The 18,397-nt window shown below is 42.0% G+C and overlaps 1 protein-coding gene across 1 annotated transcript in view; it reads right to left on the bottom strand.

Annotated features, from left to right (window-relative positions):
- Positions 1-18,397, bottom strand: part of BTC (betacellulin) — a 61,130-nt gene that overhangs the window by 2,317 nt on the left and 40,416 nt on the right. The window contains exons 3-5 of the mRNA XM_008267743.5: positions 11,153-11,270; positions 5,739-5,885; positions 1,790-1,900 (exon numbers count right to left, since the gene is read on the bottom strand). Of these exons, the coding sequence (XP_008265965.1) occupies positions 1,792-1,900; positions 5,739-5,885; positions 11,153-11,270 (374 nt within the window). The 3' untranslated portion in view covers positions 1,790-1,791. The remainder of the gene's footprint in view (positions 1-1,789; positions 1,901-5,738; positions 5,886-11,152; positions 11,271-18,397) is intronic.

Raw genomic sequence — 18,397 nt, 5'->3', positions numbered from 1 at the left:
CAAAAAAATACCTAGAACCAGCACTTTTATTTTCAATTCATTGTCGTCCTGGTAATAAGTTAGGAGGACATTAAAAGCTCTCAACAAGCATTTACCATCCCCCAGGAGATTTCTGGGGTTTTCTTGGAGAGGAGGTTCTTTTATAGCTGTGAGAGCTATGGTAAAGTCACTGCTCTCTCCTACCATGTGGGGAAGCATGTGGTCCCACTTGCTACTGGCCTCTCCTTTAACCCAGCAGGACCCAGGCAAGAATGAAGACAATGCTTTGAACAGTGAGCAAGACAGAAAAATCATGTTTCCTTCAGAGTGTGCCTCTGGTTCAACCAAGCGTGAAACTTACCTTCCCTCTGACTGCCATTCAGGTGAACTAATCCATCACCCTAATTTTTAGCCAGTTGAGTTGTCTTTGAGGTTTTTAGAACCCAAAGTATCCTGCTTAGCTGTGCTAATTATGCACCGTGGCTGCCTTTGCCACCTTTCCCTGTCCTGCCCTGTCTCCAGGGGCCAATTGCTGCTGAGCCCATGCCCAGAGCTCCATGGCTCTCAGACTCTGGTGGGCTCCAGCTAGTAGGAGGCACTTGCTGAAACTCTGAAGGTAGGAGGAAAGCTTGGCTACTTCTTGCCTATCTCCTCTCCATCTTGTTTAGATTCCCACAGTGGCCATTCCCTCCACAATCACAATTCCTGCCTGGGGCTGTCTGCCAGCATGCCTCTGAGTGCTAAGTAACACTAGCTCCAGCCTTTCCTGGTAAAGGAATGGCAGCTCCTTACCATTGCCTGACTCAAGGAACCTCAGCAGTCCTGCGGGTTCCCTTAGCCCTCAATGTCACAGTCCCTTCATCAAAATCTATTGGATAATCCAAGAGGATTTTTGATCCCTACTGGGATTCTAACTGGTATATCATTTGACACATGACTCTACTGGGATTCTAACTGGTATAACATTTGACACATGACTCTACTGGGATTCTAACTGGTATAACATTTGAAGAGCTTATGACAGTGCTTGGCATATGGTAAATGCTCAATAATTGTATCTATTATTAAGACCTTTTTTTTCATGTTTTTAAATTTTATTTTGTTTATATAAAGGGAACAAACCTCAAATGTGCAGTTTTAAGAAGATAATGATACTTCTCATCTTACCCTCCCTCCTTCCCTTGCTACTACCCTCCCTTCTCTTTCCTTTCTTATTTTTCTTTCAATTTTTGCAATGACATACTTTCAATTTACTTTATAATTGCAAGCTTAATCTTCTGCTAAATAAAGAATTCAACAAGTCGCAAGTAGAAAAACCACTGATCCTCAGTAGTATAGACAAGAACTATAAACTATATAGTCAAGTCACAAAATGTCAATTTCATTCACATGCATTGCAGGTTTTTGTATTCTATTGGCTACCACAAACCAGAGAAAATGTGATATTTGTCTTTTGGCGAGCAGCTTATTTCACTAAGCACCACAGTCTGCACCTGCATCCATGTGATTTCCTTTCAATGTGACATTCTAAATTAAAATATTTCTTCTGTATGCCCCAAAATGAGGCATAGCAGAATTTAAATAGCCACCACCACCACCATGCAAATTAAGTGTCTGTTTCTGTGGGAATATGAGAAGAAAAGTAACAGAAAGTTTTTTAGTGGCCACAGATTGCATGAAAAACTATCAATTTATTTTAAGTGTTTTAAACATAATCAAATTCCAAACAATGACCTGTTAAAATAAGCCCCATCTTGCCACTTAAAGATCATTTAAATAGTTTCTCACCTATCAAGTTCAACGCACTTACCACTAAGTAATATTAGTTTCTTCAATATCTTCATTTATAGGAGTTATATCTTTACCCAGAGTTTCCATTTCTTCTTCCTTCTTCCTTCTTTTACGATGTTTCCGGAGAGGACTTAGAAAATAACATGTTAGAAATTAGTGTGGGCCTGTTAGTTCATGGGAATATAAACTTATTTGTCAGAGAGTCTACGATCTCATTTCTATAATGCTTAAAATATATAGGTTCTTTTCTTCTTGAGCATTTTAGGTTCTCTGTTAACCCACCTCTTTCTCTGGGCTCAAATGAAAGCTACAATAGACAATCGTGTATGAAGCATATATATGATGATCTGTACATAGTTATCTATTGGAAAAGTCATAGAACCTAATATTTTATGGAGCTTGATTAGCACAAGAACATGTTCAGGCCAAGAGATTACAAAATGTACTGATGAACATTATATACTATCTCATGTGTAAACAAGAAATAGTACAAATTGAAAACATGAAGAAGAAACCAAAAGAGTGTTGGTAGCTTCTGCATATATCAATTAAGCTTCTAGATACATTGATTAAGAAACGTGTTAAATATTCTAGACTGCAGTCTAGTTTTCTTTAAGAGTAGTTCAACATTAGTATAACCAAAGAGGCCACTTCACAGTCTTGCCCAAATGATTTTCTGCCCAAACCTGGTACTAGAAACATCCCTGAGGCCAGCACTGTGGCATAGCAGGTAAAGCCGCTGCCTGCAGTGCCAGCATCCCATATGGACACCAGTTCTAGTCCTGGCTGCTCCACTTCCGATCCAGCTCTCTGCCATGGCCTGGGAAAGCAGTGGAAGACGGCCCAAGTCCTTGGGCCCCTGCACCCCCTTGGGAGACCTGGAGGAAGCTCCTGGCTGCTGGCTTCAGATCAGCACAACTCCAGTCATTGTGGCCAGTTGGGGAGTGAACCAGTGGATGGAAGAACTCTGTCTCCTTCTGCCTCTCTTTCTCTCTCTGTGTAACTCTAACTTCAAATAAATGAATTGATCTTAAAAAAAAAAAAAAAAGGCAGTCAACATAAGTCCACCCTGTCTCAGGAAAAAGAGTTTCATTGGATAGTACTAATTAATAATGAAATATTCGGGGCCGGCGCCATGGCGCAGTGGGTTGACGCCCTGGCCTGAAGTGCCGGCATCCCATATGGGCGCTGGTTCGAGACCTGGCTGCTCCACTTCCGGTCCGGCTCTCTGCTGTGGCCTGGGAAAACAGTGGAAAATGACCCGGGGCCTTGGGCCCCTGCACCCGTGTGGGAGACCCAGAGGAAGCTCCTGGCTCCTGGCTTCGGATCGGCGCAGCTCCGGCAGTTGCGGCCAATTGGGGAGTGAACACCGGATGGAAGACCTCTCTCTCTCTCTCTCTCTGCCTCTCCTCTCTCTGTGTAACACTGAATTTCAAATAAATAAATAGATCTTTAAAAAAAAATGAAATTTTCTCAAAAACCATCCCTTCCCACCATGAAGTAGGTAAAATAAAAAAATCTCTTAATTTTATATCTAAAAGGAAGATTACAGATTATCTGGTTTAATAGTCTCATTTTACAAAACATAAAAGTAAGGCTCAAAGCTGTTAAGCAATATGCTCAAGTTCTCAAAGGTGTATAATGACAAAGTCGAAGGTTCCCTCTATGCTAGTGTTTCTTTTTTTTTCCCCCCCAAGAACATTGTAGCAAAAAGAATCATGAGAGACAGCTTCCATCAGTGTGGACCATAGTACAGATGTGGATGGAGTAGTCTTGTCATCATATGCGTCTTCCATGAGCCTTCTGAAAGCCTCACACAGATGCGAGAGTTTAGGAAGCTGGTTTAACTTCACAAGCGAAAAGTATAATACTATGATAAAGGACCTTTTGAATACACTGGTAGTCTTGCTGATAAAAAATGGTAGATTTCCAAAATAAGCTATCTTAGTGAAGAATTGTTTGAAGTCACTCTACCTCAGAGAAAAACAAGGTGTTTCTTCATTCATAAATGCAGTAAATAAAAAAATAACAGTATAATCATTATTTGTGTATAAAATTCATTATTTTAAAGTTACCGAGAAAAAATGCTTTTGTTGGTTTCTAGCTGTCAATGTTATTGTGTATGGTATAATATGAAAAAATAAAAGTCTTATTTAGCATACTAACAAACACTAAACATAGCTGAGTTTAGGACTAAATGATTTATCAGTTATAAGTTGTACATATTTTGCTTTATAGCATCATAATTGTTTAGTAAAATAATAAAAATCATGTGTTGTTTGTGTGTTTTATTATACATAAATACTTTTTTTCATTTTTTTTAACTTTTATTTAGTAGATATAAATTTCCAAAGTACAGTTTATGGCTCCCCCCCCCCCATAATTTCCCTCCCTCCTGCAACCCTCCCGTCTCCCGCTCCCTTTCCCATTCCATTCACATCAAGATTCATTTTCAATTCTCTTTATATACAGAAGATCAATTTAGTATATATTAAGTAAAGATTTCATCAGTTTGCCCCTACACAGAACACAAAGTGCAAAATACTGTTTGAGCACTAGTTACAGCATTAATTCACATTGAACTACACATTAAGGACAGAGATCCTACATGAGGAGTAAGTGCACAGTGACTCCTGTTGTTGACTTAAAAAATTGACACTCTTGGCCGGCGCCGTGGCTCACTAGGCTAATCCTCCGCCTAGCGGCGCTGGCACACCGGGTTCTGGTCCCGGTCGGGGCGCCGGATTCTGTCCCGGTTGCCCCTCTTCCAGGCCAGCTCTCTGCTGTGGCCAGGGAGTGCAGTGGAGGATGGCCCAAGTGCTTGGGCCCTGCACCCCATGGGAGACCAGGAAAAGCACCTGGCTCCTGGTTCCTGCCATCGGATCAGCGCGGTGCGCCGGCCGCAGGGCGCCGGCCGTGCTGGCCATTGGAGGGTGAACCAATGGCAAAGGAAGACCTTTCTCTCTGTTTCTCTCTCTCACTGTCCACTCTGCCTGTCAAAAAAAAAAAAAAATGACACTCTTGTTTATGGCGTCAGCAATCTCCCCAGGCTCTAGTCATGAGTTGCCAAGTCCATGGAAGCCCCCTGAGCAGCTCTCGGACGTTCGTTTTTTTTTTTTTGTTTTTTTTTTTGACAGGCAGAGTGGACAGTGAGAGAGAGAGACAGAGAGAAAGGTCTTCCTTTGCCGTTGGTTCACCCTCCAATGGCCGCCACGGCTGGCGTGCTGTGGCCGGCGCACCCCACAGATCCGTTGGCAGGAGCCAGGTGCTTCTCCTGGTCTCCCATGGGGTACAGGGCCCAAGCACCTGGGCCATCCTCCACTGCACTCCCTGGCCACAGCAGAGAGCTGGCCTGAAGAGGGGCAACTGGGACAGAATCCGGCACCCCAACCGGGACTAGAACCCGGTGTGCCGGGACTAGAACCAGGTGTGTCGGCGCCGCAAGGTGGAGGATTAGCCTAGTGAGCCACGGCACTAGCCGGCCCGTTCTTTCTACTGGGATCTCACTCGCAGAGATCTTTCATTTAGGTTTTGTTTTTTGTTTGTTTGTTTGTTTGGCAGAGTGTCTTGGCTTTCCATGCCTAAAATACTCTCATGGGCTCTTCAGCCAGATCTGAATGGCTTAAGGGCTGATTCTGAGGCCAGAGCACTCTTTAGGACATCTGCCATTCTATGAGTCTGCTGTGTATCCCACTTCCCATGTTGGATCATTCTCTCCCTTTTTTATTCTATCAGTATTAGCAGACACTAGTCTTGTTTATGTGATCCCTTTGACTCTTAGTATACATAAATACTTTAACACCAGTGATGGTGCACTACAAGAAGTAGGTATATTTAAACCAAAGCAAAAAAGAAAAGAAAAGGTAGGAAGGAAGGAGGGGGGAAGGAAAGCGAAGGAAGAAAAGAAGAAAGTAAAAATAGTGGATAAGAAGTCAGGCTTATTTAAAATTAAATTTAAAAATACTTACTGACAGCATGTGCAGACACCAATGACCAAAACGATGAAAATGACCATGACTGCTATCAAACAGATCACCAAGATCTGTCTTCTATCCCCTCTGAGGTAAAACAAGTCAACCCTCTCACATCTTGCCCCTGTGTAGCCTTCATCACAGCTGTAAACATGAAGCAACAGGAAGGAAACACATGAAACAACAGGAGGGAAACACAATAAAGAATGAAAGACTTTTAAGAATCTGCTTCTTTTTGAGAAAATTACTATTTTTTATTACTTAATAAAGAACACCATTTCTTTAAGGAAAAAAAAATTCACCCCTGTGTTCACAAATGATTTCACTTTCTTTGCTGTGCTGAAAACCTGTCATCACTTGGACATTATTAACATGTCGACTATAAATAAGCAAGCATAATGACAATTTGCTAACATTTATTTTGAAATTTTAGACTCTGAGTTTGAAGTGGAGAGGCTGATAAAACTCCCTCCATAACATTCCCAGTAAGAATTTCCATTTCATCATAGGGCAGCAGGAAGTTTTAGTGTACTCAAGCTCTATTACATAAATTACTTTTAAATTACATGATTTTATTTGATCAAACATGTTAATGTATATGAAGGTTCATAACCCAATGTCCAACACATAGAAAGTTTCATAAATGTCATTTCTACAGATTCTTCCCTCTTTCCTCCACATGCACCTCTGCCCTCTCCTCTCCTCCCCTCCCCTCCCCTCCCCTCTCTTTCCCTCCCTTCTGCTCTCCTCTCTTCTCTGATTCTACCCATTGGTTGCAGTTCTATTTACTGGAAGTGAGGAGGGTCACATATGAGGTAATGCTCTTCTATTCTCCAGCTCACAAATATGCTCCCTAAAACATGACAGGTGCTATCCAATCCAGGCCCTTTATCTGATTCTTTAAGTCTACATTTTCAAATCTGTTCACCATTCCCTCTACTATCCTACTAATGGCCTTTTATCCATGACTCTCTTAAAGTGGAGAAGCCAGAAATTAAGCTAGTTTCTAGGTGGAGCTATCACTTTCCTCCTTCTCTCAGGTGCCTGTCAGTATAATCTTGGACTGCAACTCAACTCAGCAGATACCCCAGGCCTGAGGTGAGAGGTTTGGACCCATTTGACCAAGCTGGGGCTTTGGAGAGGCAACTGTCAGCAAGCCAAAGGCTCCGTGATTTGGGAACTACCCTTAGAATTCTCAGAATTGTGTCAGAAGCTTAAAAGCTATGTAAAGAGTTTGTCTGATATTTTAACCAAAATTATATTATGTAGCCACAGTGCTGTTGCATTAGTAAGTATTTCCCAGGGTAGATGGTTGGCACAGGATTTAAAATTTCATTTGGGAAGCCAACATTCCATATTGCAGTGCCTAGGTTCGAGTCCCTAGTCCACTTCCAATTCTAGCACGCTGAGATGCAGCAGGCACTTTCGCAAATACTTGGTTCTCTGACACTCCTGCGGGTGACAAGATTGGCTCCTGGCTTTGGCCTGGGCCAGCCCTGGGTTTTGTAGGCATTTAGGAAGCAGCAGAGGGAAGATCTCTGTTGGTCTCTATTCCTTTTCCTACCCACTCTCTCTACTCTCTCTCCCTTTCCAATAAAATGAATAAGCATTTAAAGTGCCTAGCAGAAGTCAAAATGGAAATTTTTTAACAAAAGAAGTATTCCCCCTTCTTCTCTTCAAATGCATTTAAAACATGAAGAGATATTAGTCATACGCATAATAAGTTAAATATCAGAAAGATTAAATTCTGCTCTTCGAAAAGATTTCTGTGCAAACTTTTTTTTTAAGGAAAGATTTATTACCAGGCTGCTCTATATCTTATACTTGACAAGAGCCTGGGCAGTTAATTCCCACAAACCCTGTATTTCTCAAGTTAGGCGATCCCTTAACACCAATAAGGTAGCTGACACAATGCTTTAAGAAACAAACAAAAACAAGCTCAGTAACACCATCAATTGAAAAGTGAGGTGCAACACAAACAAAATAGAAAAAAACACCTAATGCCAGCTATTCCAAAAAGACCACAGTAGGAATGAGAAAATTGCTTCCTACAAGATAGCTGGTTATCCTCATTCCAAGGTCAAAATAAAAGAAAGCAAGTTTAGAAATATCTTGAAATACAAAAATCTGTTGGACATAGTATTGAAATTGTTGCAGGGCATAGGGGAATCACCTCTTCTTGCACATGCATGAGGAGACATTTTCTAAAAAGGTTTTTCAAGGTCATAATTAAACCTTACAAATATAGTCTCATCCAATTGGCTTAAATATTCCTCTAACAAATTGACTAGGGGGATGGTATTTTTAAACAACAGTTTTGCCCATAAAATGCTCAGCAATTACTGGCTGTTCTTTCAGAATGTTTTCCTAATTATAAGCTCTGGGTTCAGTGGCTTGACCATGGTTTAATTGAATTTCTCAGCAAGCAGTACTTCTTGTAAGCTGTAACTCAATGAAGCCATGCTGGAAGGTCAAACCTTAACCAAGCCGGTTACCGTGGCTCTCATGTAATTTCACTCTTCAGCAAACCATTGCGTATCAGCTGATGGCTATGCTCAACAAGTGTGACTCCTGTTTGGGAGAGGAAGAGGCAATGGGACCAAGATCATAGTGTTTATTTAATGGTGACTAATTGGATATATGGGTTTTTATATAAGATGATAATCGATTTAAATAAGATAAAATTGAAAATTAAAAAATAATTTTTAAAGATGACCCTGACTCTCGAGGGACTGCAAAGTCAGACTTTTGGGATTATTGTACTGAAATTATTCCTGAGAGACTTATAAATATTACCTCAAGCAGTATGTCAACCTTCAAGGTAGATGGTAAACTAACCCCATTTTACAGATGAAGAAACTGAGGTACAGAGAAATTAAGTGAATGGGGCTAAGATTCAAACATAGCCTTTCTGACTCCCAAATTCCATACCCTAAATTGCATGTAAATAATTTGTGTTAAATAAAAATTGTGTGTGTGGAAACAAATTATCCCAACTCCAAGTGAAACACTGAGAAGACCAACAGGGATTTGAATTATCAGAAACACATTTTGGTTTTTCATATAAAAACAGGAGTCTACAAACTCTGATGAGCCCAAGCAAGGGAGATATTTCTGGCTTCACAAGATGACTTTGTCACCAATGCTGAGACAGATTTGCCTGAATCCATGCTATACCAAGTCACCCAGGAGGTTAGGCCTAGGTTGAATATCTACCGTGCCCTCAGTGGTACAATTAGGGAGCTCCTACTCTGTGCTGGGTACCACAATAAGCAGTTCTGCCTTTATTGTTTGACTGAATCTTCAACACGTGAGTAGAAGGTATTAAAACTGAGGCTCAGGATAGGTAATGGACTCACTGTTAATACTGCTTATCATTGGTGGAAACAAAACCTTATTTTAGGTCTGACTCCAAAATCTATGCAATAACCTTAGAGCTCTTCTGTCTCCCATTGATGCTAAAGGATTCCCCCACTAAGATGGTGTTCCTGGCTCAGATAAAGGACTCAGTTTTGAATTCAGCAAAAAGTGTTAGATGGACTTTGATAGAAGCACTTATTCATTCATCAGTTACTTCTTGCGCCCCTAGTGAATTCTAGGCACTGAGGTTACAACTGATACACAAAAATGAATAAGCCACAGCCCTTCCCCTAGAAGCTCACAGTCAAGGAAACCAACAGCTATTTTCCACTGGAATACAGTTCTCATTAAGCGTGACTACACTGCAGAAGAAGGACATCCAGCTTAGACTTGGGCATGTGAAGGGGTCTAGAGAACCTGACATTTGAATTGTACCTTAAGCTGTCAGGAAAAGTTTGCTTTCCAGGCAATGAGAAGAGTTTGTATACAAGCCATGGGAGGGCCGGGCATTGTGATGTAGCAGCTTAAGCCACCACCTCCAGTGCCACCATCCCCTGTGGGTGCTGTTTGGAGTCCCAGCTGCTCCACCTCTTATCCAGCTCCTGCTAACAAGCCTGGGAAGGCAGCAGCAAATTACTAAATGCTTGGGCCCCTGCACCTATGTGGGAGACCCAGATGAGCCTCCTGTTTCCTGGCTTCAGACCAGCCGAGCTCCAGTCATTGTGACCCTTTGGGGAGTGAACCAGCCTTTCTCTCTTTCTCTTTCTCTTTCTCTCTCTCTCTAACTCTGCCTTTCAAATAAATAAAATAAATCTCAAATAAATAAATAAATAAATCATAGAAAAGAATGTAGGATTTAGGAAACACTTGAGAATATGGTGAACAACTTTGCTGGAAAGTTAAGCCAAGATCAGAGGAGATCTGGAGGCCAAGGAAATGAGTTCTAAGCTCAAACTCAAGGGGATAAGCAGTGGATTGATCTCAGGGAGTAGATTATACAATGTGACATTCATTTAGAAGGCAGCAGTATTAGAGAACAAGAAATCTGAAGACAAAGGAAGGAGGTAGAAAATGTACTGGGTTAAATTTAAGGGCATTGATATTTGAACAAAAAAAATGCTCCCAGGCCAATAAAAAATCAAATGAAATTTTAAAAAATCATATTTACACTCCATAACAGCTACACACACATCCCTTTTCTTGTTTTCTTATATTTGCAATTCTTATCTCTGATTTTTATCAATGCATTTTTATTTTTAAAATTAAACTTAGCTGTAATTTTTGAAGAAACCTAGGCCCCTTAATGTTTCCAAAAAATTAGAATTTAGAATCCCTGTTCTGAGATACTTATGGAAAAAAATTTATGCATTCTGTGAATTTTAGTTCAAAGTTGGAAAGAATCACCTCACTTCTCTAAAAAAAAAAAGTCCCAGAGAGCACTTTACAGGAACATATTTTTTTAAAAGTGACTTTTAGAAAGATGCAAAATAGAATTGTGTGTGCCTGAGAAGAACTTGGACTCTTAAGTAACAAAGAGTTGGGAAGAGAGATTTTTCTCCCAATTCACTACTATGCTAAACCAGCTTTGCTAATTATCATTAAAAGTAGGACTGACTCCTTTGCACTGAACTGCCACCTGCAAAAGTAGCTTTTAATTTGGCAGGATCTCCTTCATTTTCACATGACTGCAAACCACATAACATGGAGCAGAGGAATCGTTTCCATCCGAACAACTCTGGAGAATATTTGAGCTGAAAAGCATCTTCAACAACGGGCAGAATCAGCTTTGCTTGCATAAGGAAGCACAGGACACTGCCCAGCCTGGAAGTGGCTCTGAACTTGCACACACTCATATTTCAGGAGGAAAGTGTGCGTCAGATTCTCCATAAGGAGCTGCCGAGAGGGCCCCTAAACGAGCGGCTGGGGGCAGGACCAGGCGGAACCGTGTCCGGACAGATGGCACAGTTAGCTCAGACTTTCCAGTCCTGCCAAGCCCTGGGCAGATACCGCTCTGCACTCCTTTGACTGCTGGCTCAGGACACCACACTTACATGCATGAGGGGGTCTGCTCGGCCACCACGAAGCGACATCTCCCTTTGATGCAGTAATGCTTATATTGCTTGGGACACCGAGAAAAATGTCCTTTCCGCTTAGGCTGCACAGTGGTAGCTGGAAAATGAGAGAAATGCCAATAAATCAACCCATTTTACTGGTAAATCTAATCATATTCTTATATCAAGACCAGTTTTGTTGTTGTTGTTTCTGCACCCCCCCCCCCCCCGGAGAAGAATAAAATCTCATTTCTGCTTCTCTCCACACTAGGATAAAGTTCAGATTTTGGTAACTCCCAAAATAACTATAGAAATTGGGTAATAGGACTTGAGCTGTTTCACATTTTAAATAACAGTTATGTCCAATCTACCTTTCAGAAATGTTGATGTCATTTGCAGAGTGAAATGTAGATATTAGAGAAAAAGCCTGCATTCTTTGCAAGTTAGCAGAGCTATGCTTACAGAAAAGAGGTCTCAGATCGTTGGTTGGTTGATTTTGTTGTTATTTTTCAGCTTAAACACAGATGCTTCAACCAGGTGGTGGTCTATTTGCTTCTCATGAATTATCTCAGTGCTCCTAGTAGACTTGTAAGGTGAGTAGCATTCTACATAATCAGCAAAGCACAACACATACAGGGTGTCACCTTTCCAGATCACACAGCTAGGAAGGGCAGAGCTGGATCTCAAATGAGGCAATCTTGTCCCCAGAAACCATGCTCTTGACTGCAACACGCAGGTGCTCTGTCAGCCTCGCTGTCAAGCACATATCTGTCACCTACTCTCGTCTGCTGCAGCAGAAGTGTCGTGCCTGCCTCAGGGAGCTCACGCCTTCCACTTGGCCTCAGGAGGTTTCCCTTGCTCTGAAGGAGAAGGAAAACGCTAGAGCTTCATTCCTCGATTTTAGTTCCAAGGGGACTTCCTTGCTTTACCTTTTTAGAGCCTTGACTGCCTAAGTTTTTAAACTGAAGATAAATAATATGGAACAATTTCCCCAGCACACACATGTAAAAATTTCAGTGAATAATTATTGTGGAGAGGAATGTTACAGAAATACTAACTAGCCATTTCAGCTGCTGATTCATAACTGAAGTAATGTCCATATCCAGAAAAAACAGCTAACCGACGGTCAGACCTCCTTCATTCATGGTATAGCTCACAGCCTGCAGGACTCACACACCGGTGCAACCACAAAGACCACACTGTTCACTTAGGAAAGGTCATTCACATGAGCTTGGGTCTAGCAATGGCATCCAAATGACATTAAAGAAATCTTTCATTAATGGCAGGGGCCATTAAACGTCTCAAATAGTACCATAAAATGGGTGTATTTATTTACCAGGGCCACCAAAGAGAGGACTTCAAATGCTCTCTGAACTGTAAATTCCTATGAGACTATGAGACAGTTGTCCACCAGTGTCCAAAGAGGATTGGCTCCAAGCTCTCTGAGCATACCAAAACCTCTGCATGCTCAAGCCTCTTGTGCAAAATGGTGCAGTATTAGCATATAACCTCTGTTCATACTGCCATATAGTTTAAATCATATCTAGGTTACTTATAGTAGTTAATACAATGTATATGCTATGTCATATTTATGCTATGTCAATAGATGGTGTATTATATTGTTTAGAGAACAATGACAATGATGTTTTGTACAGATGTAAATTTTTTTCCAAATGTTTATTATCTATGTTTGGTTAAATTCACAGATGTGGAAGCTTTGGATACAAAGAGTCATTGTGCAGAGTTCTAGCATGTGGCAGAATGTTGGTGAGAAACTGGCCGACCTGGTTTTGGTCATCAACTTGATCTCCACCCATGCTGACTGCTGGGACATTCCACATAGTTGCTCCTATGCATGCCAATCAATGGGAGTGAAACTTCTAGAAATAACTGGTAAGTGAGTCAAGGTCAAATACCTATGTATTTTCACAAATAAATTGATAAGTCAAGGTGAATGTTTCCTATTTCCAGAGCCTCTATAATAGCCACTGACTGAGAAGCATTGAAGAAATAAAGGATACACTGTTTAGTAAAATTGCCATGATAGAGCAAGTTAAAAATGAAACTACGCAATCAACCCCTAAAAACAACCATAGTAACCATATAAACAGTTGTAGTATACTAGAAATAGGAACAAGAACACTGGATTGGGGGCAGAAATCAAGGCTCAACCTTTGGCTCTGCCTTTCATTAGCTGCATGAATCTGGGCAAGTTAATCAAGCTGTCTGTGCCCTAGTTTCTTCACCTACAAACTGAAAATAATAACATCCACCATGAAAGGCTGTTGGAAGGCAAAAAATAAAAATATATGTGAGAGGTAGGCATTTGGTGTCACAGTTGGGAGGCCTACATCCCATATCAAAGTGCCTGGGCTTAAGTCTCAGTTCCATTCCTGATTCCAGCTGCCTGCTAATGCACAACTGGGCTGCACATGATGGGCCAAGTTGTTGAGCCCCTGTCATTCATATGAGAAATGTGGGCAGTGATCTCAGCTTCTGGTTTTGGCTTGGCTCAGCCCTGGCTGCTGAGGGCATTTGGGAGATCTCTGTCTATTTCTGCCTCAGCCTCTCTCTCTCTCTCTCTCAAACTTTATACATATATGTATACATATGCACATGTATATAAATACATAATATATATAGCATATTCCTCTCAGAGTTGCTTAAACCATGAAGTCCTCAGTAAATGAATTGATTATGGAATATTTTCAAATTATTTATTTATTTATTTATTTGAAAGGCAGAGCTACAAAGAGGCAGGGAGAGATAGAGCAAGAGCAAAAGCAAGAGTGGGCGAGAGAGAGAGAGAGAGAGCAAGAGAGGGAGAGAGCTATCTTCTTTCTGTTGGTTTGCTCCCTAAATTATCTCAAGGCCAAGGGCTGAGCCAGGTCAAAACCAGGAGCTAGAATTTTCATCCATGCCTCCCATGTGGGTGCAGGAATCCAGGCATCTTCTGCTGCTTTCCCAGGCATATTAGCAAGGAGCTGGATCAGAAGTAGAGCAGCCAGGAACTGAACTAGTGCCCATATGGGATGCAGGCATTGCAGGCAGCTGCTTAACCCACTATACCACAACACTGGCCCTGATTATAAAATTTTAAATATTTTGGCAATCTTAAGAAAAATTTTCTGTAAATACGAATGTTTATCACAATGCTTATGTGATCAAAGAACAATTTCTGGAAAATATGTATTTTAGGAGGAGATGAGCAAGCAGTTGAGTTTTGGAGAATGTCAGGAGAAAGGCAGAGTCAGACACACTGCAGGTAGATGTCATTGCAATGGAAGAGTCAGCAAGAACAGCAGCCAAAGATGACTGTGAATGACACTTAGAAACTCAAATGTCAGTAGGCTAAAGTGTTTACGTATGAAATACAAGGCCAGGAGAGCTGAAAATTGTTTTATGGATGAAGATCTTTTTTTTTTTTTTTAGATTTATTTATCTGAAAGAGTTATAGTGAAGCAGAGGCGCAAAGACAGAGAGAGAGAGAGAGAGAGAGAGAGAGAGAGAGAGAGAGTTTATCACTCCCCAAATGGCCACAATGGCCAGAGCTGAGCTGATCCAAAGCCAGGAGCCAGGAGCCAGGAGCCAGAAGCTTCTTCCAGGTCTCTCACATGGGTGCAGGGGCCCAAGGACTTCAGCCATCTTCTGCTGCTTTCCCAGGCCATAGCAGAGAGCTGGATTGGAAGTGGAACAGCCGGGACTCGAATTGGTGCCCATATGAAATGCCAACACTGCAGACAGCATCTTTATGTGCTGTGCCACAGTGCCAGCCTCCAGAGATGGTTCTTATGGTATGTGTAAAAAGTACATTAACTGTGAAGCACTGAATAAATGAATTAACTAGAAAATTAATTACCTACTCTGGATTAGAGTAGGAAGATGCCTGGGGCCGGGAAAACCGGGGCATACCTGAATCATGCAGACAGGTGTGATATGAGGAAGGAGATGGATTCAAGACACAGCAAGATTTTATAACTCATCTTCCATCTTCCAGAAGGGACTTCCCGGCTACCCGAAACACACCTGCCTTAAATTTATAACCTGTTTGGCTCTGTTTTCTGAACTTTACCAATTCCTCTAGGAACTCTACCCCCTTAAATGCACCCAGACTTTTAATAAACATCACGCATAGTGTGATACCAGAAAGCGCGTTAACCAGCGGCTGCTGGATTCAGTGCTTTGATCAGCCTTGCTTCATCCAAGCAGCCTAAATCCATGCCAGGGGACTGTTGCCAAGTCCTGCTTTGGTTGCTCACAGAGTGCCCTCCTTTTCCAAAGAAGCATTTTTAAGTATTCCCAGCATTATTTTGGATTTAAAACCCTTTCCACATCACCAGGCAGAAAATGCCCAGTGATTTCTCTAATGGAAATTTATAACCTGAAAGGCAAACAAATCACAAGGAAAGGGGGAATCTTTTCTTCCTCTCCCACAGCAATGGAAAGCTTATCAGTATTCTCCCTTGCAAACTGCACCTAGAAGTCCGGTTGCTTTTCATCTAGAATTCATCAAGGTTCTGTTATCTGACAATGGAATAACTGTGAAACCTAGCATTTTCCACCTACCATGAGATGTGATGATATAGGGTAAGGAAGGGCAAAAACTGCCCTTCTGTTCTAGCGATGCTTATCAAGAAGGAGAAAAAGCTAATCCTAGCACAGAAAAATGATTAGTCCCAAGTATTACGTTTCTCTCTTGAAGAAATGGTATAGTCTCAAAAACGAAGCAGCTGGAAACTTGTCTAGGGTCCTGAGGGTAGCGACACTTCATTGACCTTTGTTTCTCCTATCTTACCTTTTTCTTTTTTTTTTTTCTCTTCTCTCACTCTTTTTTTTTTTTTTTTTTGGACAGGTAGAGTAGACAGTGAGAGAGACAGAGAGACAGAGAGAAAGGTCTTCGTTCTGTTGGTTCACTCCCAAATGGCCGCAACAGCCAGCACTGCATCCATCCGAAGACAGGAGCCAGGTGCTTCTTTCTGGTCTCCCATGCAGGTGCAGAGCCCAAGCACTTGGGCCATCCTCCACTGCCCTCCAGGGCCACAGCAGAGAGCTGGACTGGAAGAGGAGCAGCTGAGAGAAAAGTCTTCCTTTGCCGTTGGTTCACCCCCCAATGGCCACTGTGGCTGGCGCGCTGCAGCCGGCGCACCGCGCTGATCTGAAGCCAGGAGCCAGGTAGTTCCTCCTGGCCTCCCATGCAGGTGCAGGGCCCAAAGACTTGGGCCATCCTCCACTGCACTCCCGGGCCACAGCAGAGAGCTGGACTGGAAGGGGGCAACCGGAACAGAATCCGTTGCCCCAACTGGGACTAGAACCCAGTGTGCCAGCGCCGCAGGCGGAGGATTAGCCTATTGAGCCACAGAGCTGGCCTTGTCTTACCTTTTTCTACCACATGTTTCCAAAATGAAAGTATGCCCCTGAAGGGCAGACAGTCCCACAAAATTTCACTGGAAAACTACACCCACTAGTAGGCCAAGCTGCAACACAGTCTTCTAAGTGGATGGGTTCCATACATCATCTCCTCATGGATGCTATGGTTAAATTACTTCCAAAGATCCATGTGTTAAAGGCTTGGCCCCCAAACTGGAACTGTTGGAGGTGGTGGAACTTTTAGTAGGTGGAGCCTAAGGGGAGGCCCTCAGTTCAGTGGGGGCATGTCCTCAGAAGGTAATTTTGGTGAAAAGGTTACAATAAAAGCTGGTGTTTGGGCCCGACCACTCTCTGCATCCTGGATCACCATGGAACTCTTGTTCCGCACGTGTTCCACCATCCATCATGGGCCCCTTGTCGGAGCCAAAGCCTGCATCATGCTGTCTGGACTTGGAACTTCCAAAGCTGGGAGCTGAATGAAGCTGCCTTAACTATTTCAACAACAACAAAAAACTAACACAATGGTTACTATATTCCAAAGATTCTAGAAGTCAATTAGTTAAGAAATTTTTAGGGTTACTATTGGATTCTGTAAGTAAAAATCTGATTCTAAGAGTTTGGTTTAGAAACAAGGATATCTGTCTTAGATTGTACAGGCAATTAAACAAGAAATGGTCATCCTACTTGGGTCATATGGATATGTGGGCAAGATGCAAAAGATTCTGTTGGGCTAAACAAAACTAGAGAAATAGAGTAGATACCTAAATGATTTGGTTTCAATGTGGAATGTTCCTCAGTTTGACAGATGCTTTGAATAAACACAATATAGTCTCTTGGTCCTTTTGTATGTGGTTCTAATTCCCAAAAAGAAAGAGGTTTTGTGATGATGCCTTTGTGACTTAAAGTCTTCAGAAAGGATATATTATGTCTATTATTTTGTAAAATATTCACTATTTTTCCTGACAGTGATAATTAAAAATCCATTAAATGATTTTTGTAAATGACATTATATCAGCAACTCATTTCTTTTTACTTGAAAAGCAGAAAGAAGACAGAGAGAGAGAGAGAGAGAGAGAGAGAGAGAGAGAGAACCTCCATTCTGCTGATTCACTTCACAAATGCCCAAAATGGCTGGGACTGGGCCAGGTTGAAGCAAGGAGCTGGGAACTCAACTGAGTCTCCCATGTGGGTGTCAGGGACCCAAGTACTTGAGCCGTCACCTGCTCTCTCCCAGGATCTGCATTAGCAGGAAGCTGGAATTGGGAGCAAACCTGGAACTGGAAGCAAACCTGGAACTGGAATTCAGGCATTTCAATATGAGATGCAGGCATTCCCAAGAAGTGTCTTAAACACTATGTCAAATGTCCACCCCAGAAAACTCTATTCTGAAGTCAACACTAAAGGCAGCCACTACAATTATTATTATTATATGCTTTTTCAAAATACTTGTTGCAAAGGTTTTAACCTCATAGTATCTCTAGCCCATTAGTTGGATAAATATCTAAATATATATGTACCAGATTTATAGAGAGATGTGAAATTTTTTTTTTTTTTTTTTTTGACAGGCAGAGTGGACAGTGAGAGAGAGAGACAGAGAGAAAGGTCTTCCTTTGCCGTTGGTTCACCCTCCAATGGCCGCCGCTGCAGCCGGCGCACCGCGCTGATCCTGGCAGGAGCCAGGAGCCAGGTGCTTTTCCTGGTCTCCCATGGGGTGCAGGGCCCAAGCACCTGGGCCATCCTCCACTGCACTCCCTGGCCATAGCAGAGAGCTGTAAAACAATTCCCACAATGAAGAACAAGGAGAGAGAGGAAGGAAAGCAAACATCAGTAAATTCCTCCTCCTACACAGATCACTGACCTAAAATAGGAAGAACCATT

Source organism: Oryctolagus cuniculus, chromosome 8, assembly GCF_051225735.1.
Source record: "Oryctolagus cuniculus isolate XC-2025 breed Fujian yellow rabbit chromosome 8, ASM5122573v1, whole genome shotgun sequence".
Lineage (NCBI taxonomy): Eukaryota > Metazoa > Chordata > Mammalia > Lagomorpha > Leporidae > Oryctolagus > Oryctolagus cuniculus.
This window is presented reverse-complemented; position numbering and strand designations above follow the sequence as displayed.